Below are 18,512 nucleotides of genomic sequence, written 5' to 3'. Positions count from 1 at the left end.
AAATAACAAACAGGGCACAGACCATTTTACAGATTTTTTTTTTTTTTAAAGCATAGTGTATATAAAGAATATTTGCCAATGGGGTGGAACAAAAAAACTTAATTCAAAATATAAACTTATTTTTTCATACCCCACACAGGAAGATATGTTTCTTGTCTTCTAGAAAACAAGTTGATATCATAAATCATTTTGCTTTTCAATTAAGTTTCTTCATTTAAGAATGTTTAGATATTAGCACTGGAAACAAGATAAAAATACTGAGCAAGAAAATCACTTTTTAGCAAAGTGGATTTCAAAGCATATTCTCCATTGATGCCCATTCAGTGCACTATTGTGATCGTGGATGCATTAATCCTAATCTGTCATACCATACACAATGGACAGAATGTGAATTAGGATGCAGCCCAACAGTTTGAGAATTTAGTTAGAGGTCGAAATACAAAGGCAAGTACGTAATGTATGTGAGCTCTCACCCAAAAAGAGAGTCGTCTCCTAACACAGCTGCTCCCTCCACCATACATTGAGCTAGTGTCGTCAGGGGCAACTTCTTCTGTATGGAAAAAAAATCACAATCAATTTGTTATGAGAGTAAACAATTGCAGTGCAGAAAGCAGAAGTAGTTGAGGTGTGAACTGACGTACCGCGGGCGATTTGACTGATCTCTTTTCTACATCGGTGCCTTGTTGTCCCTGCAGACAGGCAGTCAGCTTCTTATGTGTGCTATGAGAGACCTGCTTTACCAAGTCTAAACGCTTCTCCACCTGAATGCAACATAAGCACGTATGAAACATACAAACAGGGTAGACTACATTATAACAGTATGGATTAGAGCAGTAGATAAGTATGCAGTATGTGTGTGGGGTTGTTCACACTGATCTCAGTAGGCCTACAGAATTATTCTCACCTGTAGCAGGTCGTCACTCAGTACCTCTGTTTTTTCAGCCCTGTAATATTATAGAAAACAGACATTTAGGTGTTGCACGAGAAAGAGGTAGAAAATTTTAGCTATGGGAGCACCTCGGAATGACTATAATTGTCTTCTGTAAGTATTTATCAAAGCTGCAGTCCGTAACATTTGACGCGCTTGTGGTTAATAAACAAAACTGCATGAGTCTTGCGGAAGAACATTGTAGCCGGAACTACTTTTCTCTGTCACGCAAACTCGGTGTAAAGACAAAAACACGGCATGGAAAATGGATTCATGATGTAGCTACAAGCTTATTATATAAATTGTGTAAATTGTGAACACAAAAAGGTTACGGACTGCAGTTAGCATTTTTTAAGACACTTTCATGCCTAAACACATGCTAAACAGATTTTTTGAGTGGATTTTGAATGCAACCTCAAAAAATGTGATAATGAATTTGAGTTGTATTGTAAGTTAAAAAAAAGTTTTTGAATAAACTGCTAAAAAAAGTGCTCTCTATACAATATAAAACATCTGATCTAGAGTCACTGAACCACAATGACACTTAATGACTGAAAAAAAAAACTCTTAGCACCAACTACTAAGATTACCACTGGTTCTGCCCTTACAGCTCTAATATCATAAGAACAAGAAATCACCATTCCCTAGATACTGTAACTGGCAATTCAAGCTGAAGAGATAAACTTTTCAGAAATTAGTGGATGGTCTAGCCTACTCCGCCCCCAACCCCCTCCAGGTCACATACATTCATCACGAGGTATGAAAACACTTTCATGATCCCCTATGAATGCGGCGTATTGAACTCTGGCCATTATACATTCATAATGAATCACAGCAAGTCTGAAGCCACAGCGAGGATGCAGAGCAGGTTCTCTTTCTGCTGAGCCTCAGATAAGCAGCATGACCCATATGGTGCTCACATACATACAGAAGAGCAGGTTGCCATGGCAGCAAATGCCGGCGAATGAAAATAGACACAGCACATCTCCTTCCCATTCACGATGACAGTGACTTGTTAGAGTGTAAAAGAGGGTCTTGATGTACTGAGAGGAGCATTTTATATCTAAGGTAGACGCAGCAGCATGTGTTTAAAGTGCCACTATTATGCTTTTCTGATTATTACCAAAACATCTTAAAGGTCTATTAACGTAAAAGGTCTGCAACGGTTTAAATAACAAAGCATGACAAATAAAGCTATTGTCTCCTAAAAGAAACAATTCTTAACTGCTGAAATGAGTTGTCAGTAATTCCAGTCTCACTTCATGTTACATACCTATGTAATGTAAAAAAGTTGCATAATGCCAGCCTATGGTCTTCACTGGCTGCCCATGAATAATGTCTATTTTGACCCTCAAGGAGGACCCTGGAAGAGTTTGTTTTGTGTTGTCAACATGTTGAGAAGACGCTGTTTTCAGCGCTGCGAAAGCAAATAATTTTTGTGTGTACTCACACTGGAATTGATACTTAAAAACTGACGCCATTGGAAGATCCGGTGCTCAAATTTAGATATGGTACTAGGCATTTTGTTTCCGACACGCGCTGTAAGCGGTAGACCAATCACAACAGGCTGAGCCATCGTCAGATTAGAGCAGAGTAGATCAATCACAACAGACTGAGCCATCTGACCAATCAGAGCAGAGTAGACCAATCACATCAGACTGAGCCATCTGACCAATCAGAGCAGAGTAGATCAATCACAACAGACTGGCCATCTCACCAATCAGAGCAGAGTAGACCAATCACAACAGACTGGGTCATCTGACCAATCAGAGCAGAGTAGATCAATCACAACAGACTGGCCATCTGACCAATCAGAGCAGAGTGGACCAATCACAACAGACTGAGCCATCTGACCAATCAGAGGAGAGTAGATCAATCACAACAGACTGGCCATCTGACCAATCAGAGGAGAGTAGAACAATCACAACAGACTGAGCCATCTGACCAATCAGAGGAGAGTAGATCAATCACAACAGACTGGCCATCTGACCAATCAGAGCAGAGTGGACCAATCACAACAGACTGAGCCATCTGACCAATCAGAGGAGAGTAGAACAATCACAACAGACTGAGCCATCTGACCAATCAGAGGAGAGTAGATCAATCACAACAGACTGGCGATCTGACCAATCAGAGCAGAGTGGACCAATCACAACAGACTGAGCCATCTGACCAATCACAACAGACTGGACCATCTGATTAATAGGAAGGTTTTATAAAGGTCAAATCATCAGCTCTTTAGACCTCTAAATGTGCCTTTTCGGGTGTATACCTTTTTGAGAAAAAGATAAAAAATTTCCATTATTTTCTAGACTGTGAAATTAGCAGTGACCATGTTATGACTTTAGCATGCTGGGACATTAAAATGAATACAAATATTGAATTCCAATTACTAAATATTTTATTTAAATAATGATTAAAATGTGATTAAAATGATTTAATGTTTAATTCAATGATATTTTGATTTATTAAATAACGAAACTCCTGTTTTATGCAGGTTTAAGGCATATTTAATCCTAGCTTCAAACTTTAGCTTTAACTAACAAGCCCTGAAGTATCCCCATTTTAGCAGCAATTAATAACTCAAATATAACATCCTCCTAAACAGCATTTGTCAATTTCGAGGGATTTTTGCCCTTGCTAACATCAAAATGCTGGTTTTCCTTCTGTTGGTGACTCATCACTCAGTCTGTCTGTTCTCTTTGAAGACGACATGAAATAGACCCTATTGACTTTCCATATAAATGTCCCTAGTCTTATTGTGCATGATTCATCAGTGCACACTATTACAAAGAAAAAAAAATGTTTGTTTTCATAATCTTTCACAAAATTGTAGAACTTTCTCTGCAACGTCTCTTCTAATTCAGTCTGTATGAGAAAAATAATGTTATAAAATAGACAGTTGTGACTCTGATTAGATGAGTCACAATCATAGCCATTTTAATAGCCAATACACACACCTGTGAGCAAACACATATTAATGAGCCAAGATGCTACACCGCATGCCAATCATAAATGGCCTGCAGTTATTTAAATTATTATAATTCCCAGATTTATCTGAACAAAGGTGTCTTTTATCAATTCAGTTGCCATAAAATAATGTAATAATGCACACACTCTAAAAAAGTAATATTGTAAATAAAAAGTAATACAAATATTGGTGTTATCAAACTCTCCCTCCTGCTTTTGAGCAGCAGTATCCTCCTTTTTCAGGTCGATTGATTAAAAAAAATATCTACAACAGATGCTTCAAGCTGAACTGCTCTCCTACTCTGCAAATTTCCCAAGGCAAAGAAAAAAACAAACAAGCGGCCTGGCAGAGGAGAACAGATGATGCATGTGAATGAAGTAGTGCTCAGAGAGAGCAGGCCTGCTGGGGCCGGGCCAGAGCTGAGGCACTGACCGGGGCGGGGAGATTGTCCACACACACATCCACTCGGCCTGTTATGAGGCTCACAGAAGCTCTCCTCCACTCACTCTTCAAAATGACTCGCGGGCAGCAGCAGAACTCTCAGATGCAGCAGTTAGTTTGCAAACACCTTGCAGAGATGTTTCTTTTTAAAACGGTTGCAATGCACTGCATTGATATTTCCCATTTTCTCCGTGCCGTTATCGTTCTAGTGTGGACATAATATAGTTACCAACCTTGGTGTGAACTGGCCAAATTTAATCCACATTTTGTCCTGTAAAAAATTATCCTAATTTTAACAGTAAAAATTATACGGTGAAAAACTGTGAATTGGAAAGAAAGTTTCCATACCATAGACGGTGAATAACTGTGATAGATCTAACTGCACATTTGATGTAATTTTACAGTAAAATACTGTTAAATTCAGAGTTTTTTGGAAGTGAAAAATAACGTCATTGTATAATTTACTGTTTAAAAAAAAGTCAATTGACATTCCCACAATTCCCTGCGTGACACTTCACATTTGATGTAGGCTTTTTCTAAGTTTTTCTACGTTAGTTTTATGTTACATTTAATGTTGTTAATATGGTGTTTATTGCATTTTTAAAATGTCATGTGTGTTTAGTGTTTGTGTGAATGACACTGTGCTTCTATATATTACTATTAACTTTCCAGGCTTGGGGAAAAGAGTGGGGTTATGAGTTTAAACAAATGGTACACAACAGATTTTATTACTTCAATACGTTGGTAAATTAACATTATATCAGATAATTAAATATGTTTTTTAAACTGTAAAGTTAAGTCTGTAAAACCTAAAATGTTGATATACCGTATTTTTTACGGTAAATTTCTGGCAACCACAGCTGCTGGTTTTTTTTTTTACTGCAAATTTAATGGAATGTTCAAATAATTTAATGTGAGTTTGAATGTCATTTTGCATTACATTTATAGCCATACTGATAAAGATAATGGATAATTCGCCTCAGATCATGAAAATAAATAGAAAAGGAAACTTTGTGTGAACAAAGAATTGCGTTCTATGACAAAGATTTATTCAGTCACTCAGTTTATATTTTTAAAAATGTTAAAATGGCATAATATTTGTGAATTTGGCTATGCATGTTAAGTGTAGGTTCTGTAAGAATCACATGGCTCAGGAAATAACTAAATAGGGCACGGGTACAGTACAGACATTAACTCACATCAATGCATGACCATCCTTCTAATTCCTGAAAAACTGAGTGAATGAAATCACTGCCATTCAGGTCTATATGAGCACAGTCCGCTCCCAGCCAAAGATTTCCAAACTCAGTCTGTCGACACGGCGCTTCCTGTGTGAGCGGGGTGGTGCCTGACACCGAGGGGACCGCAGGAACAATGTGTGTACGGAGCGCCCCGATCACAGACCTCCGAACAGTCAGGACAGCAGCCACACAGACCCAGCCTTTCTCCTTCCCACTTCCTGTCCCGTCTGCGAAACCTCTTCCTGCTATTGTGACTCGAGCAGAGCCACACCGCTGTCGGGCCGATCCGCATAATAGCCATTCTACTGCTTTTATTTAAAGACAGAATGAGACTTTATCACGGCAGAGAAGAATAGTGCTGCTATCAGGGCTCTTATCTGATGCCAACAGCCCTGTGGTGGAGGGATTGTTTTTGCCATCTGTTCCTTGGCTCCACTTCTTCCTCCATCTTATTTCAAGCACATTGTCAGGCCTAGTTGGCACTTTCGAAGAACAGGGAACAAGGCAGGGCTCAAATTTAAAGAAATTATTTTTTAAATTTTTTCTATTGGTCAGTAAAAGGAGTTCCTCTTAATATTAAGTCCTTAAAGTCCCCCTCAATATTTTTATCCTTTAAAACTCATCTTTGATAACCAAAATTACATATATAAAAAAAATGTTCTTAAAAAATCTATGTATGTAACTCTACACCCTTGCCACCATTTAATATATGTGGTTCTATTAATATGCAAATGATCCCCGCCTCCACTCACTCACACCAGCTCAGAGATCCACTTGTTGACGATCACACGTTGACATGATTGGTTAATAGGTAGTTTGTGACGTCAGAAACACCAGTGATTTCAAACTGTGTTTTTTGAGACTGTCTTCGGTTCACTGCATTTGAACATGGTTTGTCTTAAAGCATGTTTAAAACACCAAATAGACATATAAATTAAAAGCTTGATTTTCACCACAGGTGTAACTATATATATTCAATGAGCTGTTATGGTGTATTGATTTTATATCAGGAGTCCCACTTTATATTAGGTGTCTACCCAAAAAATTTTTTTACTTATTGTGTTGATGTTGTAGTGCAAACACGTTTGCTGCTATTGAGGTGTGATACGGGTAAGCTTAGGGACAGGTTTGCTGGTATTGGTAGGTTCCACTAGCCTGGGAAAACCCAGACCACTTCAGGCAAATTTAGATTTGGTCTGCAAGTGGGTCTGGCAAAGAGCCCATTGAAACCCATTTCCAATCCGTCGAAATCGCGGCACCAATCAGAAACGTTGGGGCGGGCTTTACACGATGACGACAGAGCAGAGACGGTGACGCAGATTTTGTACATTACAAAGATGGATGCCGCCGTGGAACATCACAACATCACTCGTTCGAATCAGCTATCGCGTCTGTTTCAAGCGATTTAAAATTGTCATTTTCGTTAACACAAACAGAGAATTGCTGAGAGTCTCGAGATGTTTCTCCGTCGCTCTGCATACGTCATGACATTCATCGCTCTGATTGGTTTTAGATCTATCCGACGTCCGTTGGTGACGCCCCTGTGGAAATGAATTGTCTATGGAGCTTTGCCAGACCCTTACTCAGTTACAACTGAGAGTGGTCTGGGTTTTCCCAGGCTAAGGTTTAACAACAACAACAACAACAACATGTTTCAAATGTTGGATGGACCAATGCTTCAATTAAATAAGTAATAGGGCCAAAGTTATCTGTATTTGTAGAAAATGCCTGTTTTTCTAAAGCCTTAGGCCTCCTTTTAAAGAGCATTAAAAGGACAATACACTAATAATGTCCTTAGGCAAGAGAGAAAATTTGCATTTGAGTGTTTATGACTGAATGTTTCATGTAAGCATTCTGTAAGATATGAGGACAGTGGCACATCACATGCAGAAGTGGACCATCTCTTTTTTTAAAGTCCCTTTGTAGTCAATAATTGTACCCCTTAAAACTCATCTTTGATCACCAAAACTACACATTTAACCCCTTATTAAGCGCCCCCCTTTTTTCTAATAGACATGAAAATGCACATTCCGAACTTAAATGGTTGTAATTCAAGAATGCTTTGGAATATAGATGTAAGATTGGTCTTGTTTTTGCGAAGATTTTTGTAGAAGTGAAATAAATTAAGAAAGTTAAGCAGAAAAGTATAGAAGTTTGAGTTTATGAAAATGTACAACGTTAAAAATGTAATTATGCATATTTTATATAAAATATATATTTTCAAAACCTGGTGGACTATAAAACTGCAAAAAATAAGCTTTCAGTGAGATTTTGTTTGGGCGCAGTACCAAACCTTTTCACTAGTGGACATTACTGCCGATATAAGGGCGCCTCCATTTCCATATGTTGTTTGAGTGATCTAAACCATTATTTTTACAATTTTCATACAATTTATGAAGTAGACATCCTATTCAGAAGTAGTATTGGAAGTTTGGCAGATTTTGAAATGAATTCAACCTCTAAGAAACATAAAAAGAGCACGCATGTGCATTGTAGCTCGCTGCCACATCACAAATGCTGAATCTATTATTTTTTTCTTTATATTTAAAACATTTTCAGACCTTTTTTTCTAAAACAATTGAATGGATGCCATCTTTTGAACTCTTGGCATGAAAACAAACTGAGGTTTCTACCATTCTTTAATAATTTTTCATGTTCATCACCATTTCAAAATAAAGGTCTGAACACGCCTTAGGAGTATGAAAATATTCTTGTTGCAAATTGATAAATTACGGCTCCTCTGTAATGTATTTTAAAAATCAGTCACCAAAAATGAAAACTAGAGATTGTAAGCTTTCAAATGATATATAGTTAGTCAAGATATAGGTTTAGTATAAGATATTACAGTTTTAAATATATCATATATATTCCTTGAAAAAAAAATCTTTATGCCTTAAAATAGCTTGAACGTGACTCTACAACCTTGCCTCATTTTATATACGCACTTCTATGAATATGCAAATTAGCCCCACCTCCACTCACTCACACCAGCTCAGAGATCCACTCGTTGACGATCACACGTTGACATGATTGGTTACAAAGTAATTTGTTACGTCATAAACACCAGCGATTTCAAATCACATTTTGAGACTGTCTCAGTTTTAAGGAGAAAATACTCAGTAATGGTGCTGACTTGTGCAGTTGGTCATGGTCTTAAAGCATATTAAAGAAACAGACATATAAACAACATAAAAGCTTGATTTTCACCACAGGGGGACTTTAAGGATGTTCTACATGAATACAGAGAAAAGAAGAAAGTAATATAAAAAGGCTGAGCAAGCGATCATTTTATTTGCCTGGCAGAGGACCAAAATAGCAAATATGGAAATTAACAGGTGTGTACACAACGCAAAAAAAATCAGTTTAGTGGGATTCGCCAACATTTTTTTTCCGTCTTCATCCTGATATATCCTCTGCAGATCTACATGCAACATGATGCAGAAAGCAGAGCAGCTGTGTGTCTGTCATCCTGCATGTGTGCAAACAGCCGTCGGCAGTGAGGCAGAGAAAAGGTTCCTACACACCACAGAACTCTCTGCTGGAGCCTTTGACGGAAAAGAAATGCGTTCTCCATTGACGGCCATTTAAAATGAGAAATACACTTTTAGTATCTTATTTTAGCATATTGTGGTGCAAGAAGCACTTGTGAGGCCCACTGGTCTCGAGTCCCATGGAGGCGCTCCGCAAGGATAAAAGCAGGAGTGATGACAGTTGAAGGAGAGATGACCAGGCCTGGGACAGTTGAAGTTGTTGTAGTATTATGTTATATGCAGCACTGCTGCTTCGTTTCATAGTTTATTTCATTTCTTTGTTATGTACATCTTGCTAGTAGTGTTGGACCCTTTGCCTTTCAGAACTGCCTTAATTTTTCATGGCATAGATTCAACAATGTGCTGGAAATATTCCTCAGAGGTTTTGGTCCATATTGACATGATATCATCACACAGTTGCTGCAGATGTATCGTCTGCTCATCCATCATGCGAATCTCCCATTCCTTCACATCCCAAAGATGCTCTATTGGATTCAGATCTGGTGACTGTGGAGGCCGTTGTGTTTAGTGAACTCACTGTCATGTTCAAGAAACCAGATTGAGATGATTTGAGCTTTGTGACATGGAGAGTTATCCTGCTGGAAGTAGACATCAGAAGATGTGGTCATAAATCGACAGTAACAAAACTCAGGTAGGCTGTGGCGTTTAAATGATGCTCAATTGGTACGAAGATGCCAAAATAAATACCCCCCACACCATTACACCACCAGCAGCCTGACCCATTAATGCAGGACGGATCCACGCTTTCATGTTGTTAATGCCTGATCCCACCATCTGAATGTCTCAGCAGAAATCCAGACTCATCAGACCAGGCAACATTTTTTCCAATCTTCCATTGTCAAATTTTGGTGAGTCAGTGTGAATTGTAGCCTCAGTTTCCAGTTCTCAGCTGACTGGAGCGGCACCCGAAGTGTGTCTTCTGCTTCAAGGTTCAACTTGTTGTGCGTTCAGAGAGGCTCTTCTGTGTTCAGAGATGCTCTTCTCAAACCAGTCTGGCCATTCATCTCTGACTTCTGGCATCAACAAGGCATTGTCAATGTTGAAAAGAGCTTAATATTTTTGTGGAAATATTTTTTAACATCATAAATGTCTTCAATGTCACTTTTGATCAATTTATTGCATCCTTGATGAATAAAAGTATTAAGTTATTTAAAAAAATCATACTGACCCCCAAACTTTTGAACAATAGTGTATGTATACCATAAGCTACATATTGTCACATGCCACTTTGTAACCAGAAACGTGCATTAAGAAAGTAAATAGGTCATTCATATTGACTTTTGAATTTGAATTTGTTCATATGACTGAGTTTCACTTTCACAAATACTCGCATTTTTCCTTTGTATTTGGAAACCAGTGCTGTTTAGGCACCCTAAGGCTGCGAGAGACCGATAACCGAGTCCAACAGGAAGACACATCCATCCAATGCAAGCTTTCCTTCTCACTGGGTGACTACACTGCTTCAGAGAGCCATTTGAGCCTGACAGGTCTATAGTCGTCCCCCCGCTGCCATGCCTGGGACAGAACACGAGCCTCAGAAAGCGAGCGAGATGACAGGAGCATATGTTTAAGAGGACACTTCAGTGTCTCTCACAGCCCCGGTGGCACTCAGGCCAGAGGGCATTGTTCTCAGAAGTGAGATCAAAGCCAGGGCTCTGTATCTGCATGGATCTTTAAAGAGACAGACAAGGGGTTGAGCTCCTCTACGCTGTTTGTTTTCAGAGGGAGGAGTTTCCTCCTGGGATTTCTGACATGCATTTGAACTGCCTATCACATTAAGTGCCGAAAGCCAATTGCACAGTTGCATTCTGGATGGGATATAAACCCAAACACTGTGGTCTTACTGACCTCAAACATAGACAGGATGTGGAAGGAAGGACGTAGATTGTATGTGTGAGTATTTGCGACTTGTAAATACTGTATGAAGTGGCCTACATCAACTTTATTAGAAGTGGATAGAGGGGTCTGTGTTAGTAATCGTGTGGGAAGAAACCCATTTAGAAGTCATGCAAAAGCAGTTTGACACTGACATCTGTCACCGACTTTCTGTACTTACTTATCCTTCAGTACATGCACTGACAGAATTAAGATGCCTGAATCTAAAGCCTTACACTTAATTTACTCCCCCATATAATTTCAAACTATGATTCATGCTTTTTTTTTATAGAATACAAAAAGAAAGAAAGAAGAAAAAAAATGGTATACTTCAGCAATAAGTGACATAAAAGTCATTTCTATGTTACAAAGGTTTTATATATCAAATATGCTGGTCTTTTGAACTTTCTATTCATCAAATAAATGTATCACAGTTTACACAAAAATATTAAGCATGGATCAACTGTTTTCAACATTGATAATAATAATAAGAAATGTTTCTTGAGCATCAAATCATCACATTAGAATGATTTCCGCAGGATCATGTGACACTGAAGACTGGAGTAATGCTGCTGAAAAATCAGCTTTGATCACAGGAATAAATTACATTTTACAACGAACATAGAAAATTGAAATTGTTATTCAAAATTGTAATAATATTTCACATTCCTGTATTTTGATCAAATTAATGCAGCCTAAGTAAGCAGAGACTTCTTTCAAAAAAACCTCACTGACTTTTAACGGTAGTGTGTAATGATTAATAATGATAAAATGTTCCCTTTTTTTTCTTTTCACTATTCCTATAACAAAAGCCTTCTATAAACTGAAGCATGACATTTTTCACATTCATTCTCTGATTTGTTCAGTGACTCTTTGGCTGTGAATTTGCATACTCTCTTGAGTACTTATTTTGAATAGGTAATAACCGCTGAAAAGTATGTTCTATATAGTATGAGTTTGTGTAGTATGAATGTAATCTGGACATACTACATTCGGCATGTTGTCATTATCATGTGATCTACCAGCGTCAGTTTCCCTGCCATTCACAAATCCTCTCCCGTGGCCTCATGGGATAGTAAAGTGTATATTCACTTTATATAACAGTTCTGAAGTAGTAGGTCATCCGGGGACTTTTTCCGACTCTTTTATGAGTACCGTGAATTCGGACATACTTATTTTGTCATATTTTTGCTTACTACTGTAGTACTAGGGAAGTATGCCTTGAATGCAGCCTTTCTGGTTATACAGAATTACATTTTTTTTGTATATATTATGTGTGTGCACGTGTATATATGTGTGTGTGTTTATATATATATATATATATATATATATATATATATATATATATATATATATATATATATTAGAACTATGTTGGCAACAATGGAACTTGCGACAATAGTTGGCTAACAATGCTTTTGGAAAACACATCCCTGAAAGGTTTAAAGGTAAAAATGCACAGGCTAATTAATTACAAAAAGTCACCCATTCAGACATCATTACTCTTGGTCATATCACCCTCAGCTAAAAGAAACACCTCAGTGTCTGTGACCGTCGTTGTAATTTACAGATAATTCATTAGCTAACGGTCAGAAAAGATGATGGCTATTAGTAAAAACAGCCAACAAAACGTTTAATCTGAACATGTTCAACAAAGAGACTTCAATGTGATTTGGATGTAATAAATAGAATGAAAAGGCATATTATTCATATGGTCCTTCACAGCTTATAATTCTAATTTGTTAGTGTTAGACGTTGAAGGAAAGAAAAGGTATTCACAGCAGAATTCAAAGCAATCCCTTCGAAAGAGAAAATGACCCTTTAAAATAAACCACGATTTTGCTCATGTACCTTTAAGGCTTCAATGCAAATTACCCTCTATTATGATTGGCTAATCTCTGCTTACTGACAGTTCACACTGTTGTTCATCAAGCCAGGCCAAGTTGCTGAATACGCTACTGAATAGGCACTTATATGTGAACGTGGGCGGTCGTACTGTATGTTCACATGCTCATGGTTGTCAAGGCAATACTATCCCGGTTTTTGTGGCTTATTTTCCATAAAAGATCTGTGAGGACTAAGCTTTTGCATTTTGAATGTCAGAGGACGTCTACACACTACGTCAAACTGTTATATTTCAAAAGAGTAAAGAAAATCCTATTTTCCATGAGATTTCCCCTTTAACAAGCGCCTCAAAGCTCCTGGTTTTAACCCCAGAGGCGATTTTTGGATTTTAGCCTTAAGACGGTTCAGCCCCATAACTGAATATGAGATGATGTGGGATTCTTAGAGGTCACACTTGCGATTCGTCCATATTCGACCAGGCTGACATTTTACCTTCCAGCACAGCCATGAGAAATGGTGCAGAGGAAACTGGCAGCTCAAACTCTTCCTCCTCCTCCTCCTCCTCACTTTGCACCTAAGATGAGTTTATCTGATCTAGAGAGAGTAATACACTCCTCTCCCACTGTGCCGCCCACTCTCCCTCGCACACAAGAGATGCTACATTTTAATAACTGGGAAACGGAGAGAAAGAGAGAGCGAGCAGGAGGAGGCCTGGAGCGTTGGCGGTGAACTGCATTTGCTTCATGCGAGACCTGCTTTTAGAGTATCTCTCTGCAGAGTATATTTATGAAAATTTCTGCCTCAAAATGCAGCGAGACACATAAGCGCTATACCCTGAGAAGAACGAAAGACGGGGAATGACACGAGGCGAGTAAAACAGAGAAACACACTTACTGAGGGACGTGCAGTGAACTAGGTCACCACTCTGTTAAATATGCAAGAATAACTGCAAGGAACACACACACACACATTCTGAAACATCATTCATTCAGGGAGTGTAAAATCTGATTTATAAAAATAGCTAAACCTTCCTTTCGCTGCAGCACATTACATATGCCCAGATGTCTGACCTGAAGGTACGTACACCATCCAATGTAAAACTTATCAAATGATGTGCAAATGTTTTTGCTCGGATGATACTCTTTCACAGCTGAGGAGATTTAATGGAGAATTATTGGTCCTATTATGCTTTTTATATATATATATATATTCACCTTTTGTTAGTGTGTAATGCTGCTGTTTGAGCATGAAAAAGGTCTGCAAAGTTACAAAGCACAGTCACTCGAAACAGAGTTATTCTCTATATCAGTGTGCACTGTTTCTGAACTCCCTAAAACTCTTATGTTTTCTTCCGGGAACAAGCACGTCACAATTTCCCTCATTTAAATAATTTCTGCCCAAGGCATGCATACGCAAGATACAGGGGCGGGGCCTGATTGGGCTAGTTAGTAGTGTTGAATCTTGGGGTTATGGTAGGGGCGTGACATTTCCCAAACATGCTCAAAGCGGTCGACCAATCACAACACACTGATCCAGCTGACCAATTAGAGAACATCGTGCTTTTCAGAAGGATGAGCTTCATAGAGACAGGAACTAAACATGGGTGCGTTTCCCAAAGCCAACTACGGTCGCAAGTTCTGTCATTACCAATAGAGTTCAATGGAAATTGCAATCATAGTTGGCAAAACGATGTTTTTGGGAAACGCACCCCAGAGCGTTACTGACTGGGAAGAGAGGTGCTGCAACAATGTAAAATATGGGAAAAATAATGTGATTTTGATCATTCGAGCATGAAAACATATTCTAGTAGACCACAAAAACAAAATCAAGACTTATGTTAAAGGACACAATAGGTCAAAATTTCCTTAATACAGTATGATATGTCAATATATATATGACATGACCTAAATGGTCATCATACTATAAGAATATGCTGTAATTTTCAGAACTGAAAACGTCATTGTTTGTCCTAAAACAGCTTTTTGAAACCAAGCCCAAGGAACGACTCGTTTTGGAATGTGCCTATTTATGACGTCATATATATTTGAAAGACCTGCCTCTGCAGAAGAAGATCATCGCCTACTTCATTATTGCAACTTTGAGGTAATATAGTGGCGTGTTAGTGAGATGACGAGCAGAGAACAGCGATACAGGATCACTGGACTAAAAATAACATTACCTTCCAAAGGATCCTAATGCAATGTGGTTATTTATTTGTAACAATGTCAATGTCAACAATATATGTTGAGCATAATTTATTTGTATTTGGTACATTTCACCCTGGATTCTTTGGTAGATCAGTCGCAATTCAGCATAGGCTTTGCAAACAGACTTTTACGATATGGACTCGACAGTAAAGCAACAACATGTAAGTAACTGTGTTAATTCTAATGCCTGATCTGTAGGGCTGGGGCGGTATGATTTTTTTCTTACCGCGGTTGAAAAGCAAGAAATTCCGCGGTATAGCGGTAAACCGCTTTAAATCCATTTATTTTTGTCCCTGTGCGCCGATTGGAATTCTGGGGATACAACATATAGCCATGTCGCGCCTTGCATAGCACATAGACCTTAAAACAATCAGCGGATGGCGGGCTGGTGCGCTTTTGAAAATTGGTCAAAAAACGTTGGTTCGGATGGATGGCGGACGGATGATGAGTTTTGTGATGCGGTTGTGGTCTGCGAATGAAATAATAGCCCATCCGCGCATCTCTAATACGAATGGAATGTTATTATGCGTCATGGAACATTGCGCTCCCCAACTCGCGAAAGGTCGGATTAGCTCCATCTTTTGACGATAAGTTTTGTTTAGAAAACCTTGTAAGACACAATGTCATTAGACATAATCCATGTCATTAGAATCAATGAATCCATGTCATTAGACACAACGTGCACACATGTGTAGGCAATGTTTTTTTTTTGCAGTGATGACGGTGACGAGCTCAGGTAGGCGTCATGTGACCGCGGTATTGCGGTAACCGTCCCAGTCCAACTGATCTGTGACCAGTGATTTCTGATATGTAATGATTCATGTACAGTCATATGTTCTTTGTCTATAGATGTGTCAGTAAATCAAACCAATGACTAAACGGTCAACTTCACATTGTTTCTCTTAGTAGGATGAAAATAATATGTTATTTAAACTGTGATTAAATTATATATAGAAAGCGATCTAAGAATGCTCCCTTTACAATCCCTGGAGCTGTCAATCAAACAGCGCAAGTTTTTCAGTGACTGAGTTCTGGATGCTCGCCAAAACTCCCGTTATAATCAACGAATCTCTTATTTACATTGTGTTTGCATTGTTAGTTATGATTAAAGCATTTGTTAGTGTGCAGAAATCGAGTTGCAATGAGGAGATCACTGCATTCATCCGTAGCAGACACGCCCCTTCAAACGCCCCTATAACTGCACCCTAGAAAGCATTATAAAATAAAAAAAAGAATGTAGTTCATGACCCCTTTAAAGCTGCAGTCCGCAGTTTTTCCTCTTTTCGCCATCTCGGTTTGAAATCTGCAATTGCAGTTATTCGCGGGATTATCAACTTTACATGAGTTGTACCGTGACACGGCACACCGCGGATGAATCCAATGTTTTGAGGAGATTGTGCGGCTGTCAATCACCGCGCTGGTGGATACTGTCATTCGGAATCACAGATTCTACTTTTTGGAAGTACAGTATGACCAACTTAAGAATTTTCTACCTTTCTGGATCTGCCATCAAATTAATAAGTTTAATTATATCAAGTGCTGTGAGAAAAGGCTATGAATCTCCACCTCCAATATCCTCACACGCAATAGCCTACTAGCAGACTCAAGCCGAGACACCTTCTTTATGTGCACAGATGTGACGTAATGACGCAAAGACATGCTCGAATTTCCCACGGAAATCCACCAGTACCACTGGAATTAAAAACATTATTACAAGCTTACCATTTTGAATCAAGCTAAGGCAAGCAGATAGTTTTGAACACTGGCTGGTTATGTACTTGCTCAAACATTTATTTTGGATAATTTTTAACCCAAAAAAGTTATGGACTGGAGCTTTAAGTATCAACTTAATCTCAGATGTTTCTCCTACTGTACAACTCTTTAGGAGAAATAAAGGAGACACAAATGAGACAATTTCCGACGAAGTAAATATAGAGATACAGAGCCAAAGCCATATATTATATTTGGGTAGCATAGCATTTAAATATAGAAGAATCTGATAACTGAAATCATTTTGAATCTTGAAAAATTGTAGCACCATTTGAGAAGTCATGAGGTCTAGATTAAACACAAATGAGAACTTCATTTACTCTCATTGGTATATCCAAGAAACAAAATTGATATAAGTCGCAATGAAACGAAAGTAGCATCAGATATTTTCTTCCCTATTGTAAGATACATAGTGAAACGGATAAATGGAAAGAAAAAGAAACTAGTGCAGAGGCTTGTTTCTATCCACCGTTTGTTGATTGGATGGAGGCAGATTGAATGTGAGCTTTCAGTTGATTGTAAGGAAGGGGCGGGGTTTAAATCAGACTAAATGATTGGAGAAGTCCAGCAGTATGCGTCAGTAGAGAGTGGCACCTTTATTAAAAATGACGAGGTCATGTTTTTATGAAACATGCATGGATGACTAAATAATATTATATATATTATATAATACATAAATATAATAAAATAATAACATGCATTCAGAAAATATTGAAAATTACCTATGGGTAATTACTCAACTAACTCTTACTCTTGGTTTTACAGACTAAAATGCATGTTTGAGCTGTTTTAACTGAAAATGACTTGCTCTGACAAATCTTAAAATATGTCAGTGCCATTGTTTTGTCTCAAGATGCACCAGTAATGTTTTTTTTATAAGGCATGCTTATAAAAACTACTTAAAGTTCCCAAAACTGAAATTTCCTGGCTTTTTTTCATGATAACAGAGGTCTAGGGGCTATGAAACTACCATATAAGTTTTAAAACAGTCGATCCACAGACAAATGCACACAGCCTGCATAAAGTAACTGTGCCTTTCCACAAGCCGTTGTGACTTCCGTATAAATGTGATGTCAGAACTACTGAGTCACCGCCTTCGGTCACCACCCCCACCAATGGTGGGTCACTCAGAAAACAACAGGCCAATCAGAAGAGAGGCTCGTAAATATTAAGTAGACAGGCCAAAATCGACCTGTTCTTGTCCGAGCTCCTGAGAAAGGAGCTGTGAAATATATATTGAGATGTTTTTTGGTACTTATACCGCAAATATATATTCTTAAGGACATCAATACCTAAAATAAAACTTCAGAAAGGTGTACAATATCGGACCTTTAAATGTCCTAATTAAACTAAGACTTAATCCTAGCTTAATCTAAGACCTGTCTGTGAAACCAGACCTAAAGTTTGATTATGAAGCTCTGCTGCATATTGCACAAATTACCTTCCCTAAAAATAATATGCAACTATTTAATTACAGTATATCTCTGTAGGGTGCATTTGGAGCTCTGATATTAGAAGTAGAGTGCTGTGCTTTGTCTTTTCACCTTCCTGCAATAACAGGATGTAATTATCAATATCAAGTAGGCAGCATGCTGTAGATGAACAGGCTTTGAAAACCGAGATGCATGGTTACTAGGCAACCAAATGTGAGATTCCTATATCATCAACAGCCAAAACAAAGTT

General features: G+C 38.3%; 1 protein-coding gene across 2 annotated transcripts in view; it reads right to left on the bottom strand.

Annotated features, from left to right (window-relative positions):
* arhgap44a (Rho GTPase activating protein 44a) overlaps nucleotides 1–18,512 on the bottom strand; it is a 65,721-nt gene that overhangs the window by 29,479 nt on the left and 17,730 nt on the right. The window contains exons 1-4 of one of the 2 annotated variants that reach the window (XM_079609411.1): nucleotides 1,018–1,114; nucleotides 905–944; nucleotides 642–761; nucleotides 474–550 (exon numbers count right to left, since the gene is read on the bottom strand). In XM_079609411.1, coding sequence (XP_079465537.1) covers nucleotides 474–550; nucleotides 642–761; nucleotides 905–944; nucleotides 1,018–1,109 — 329 coding nt within the window. In that variant the 5' untranslated portion in view covers nucleotides 1,110–1,114. Of the gene's footprint in view, nucleotides 1–473; nucleotides 551–641; nucleotides 762–904; nucleotides 945–1,017; nucleotides 1,115–18,512 lie in introns of those variants that run through there. The other variant, XM_079609412.1, reaches the window with a different exon arrangement.

Source organism: Phoxinus phoxinus (genome assembly GCF_949152265.1).
Source record: "Phoxinus phoxinus genome assembly, chromosome: 1".
Taxonomy (NCBI): Eukaryota; Metazoa; Chordata; class Actinopteri; order Cypriniformes; family Leuciscidae; genus Phoxinus; species Phoxinus phoxinus.
The sequence above is the reverse complement of the archived record's forward strand: the minus strand, read 5'-3'. Positions and strand labels throughout refer to the sequence as shown.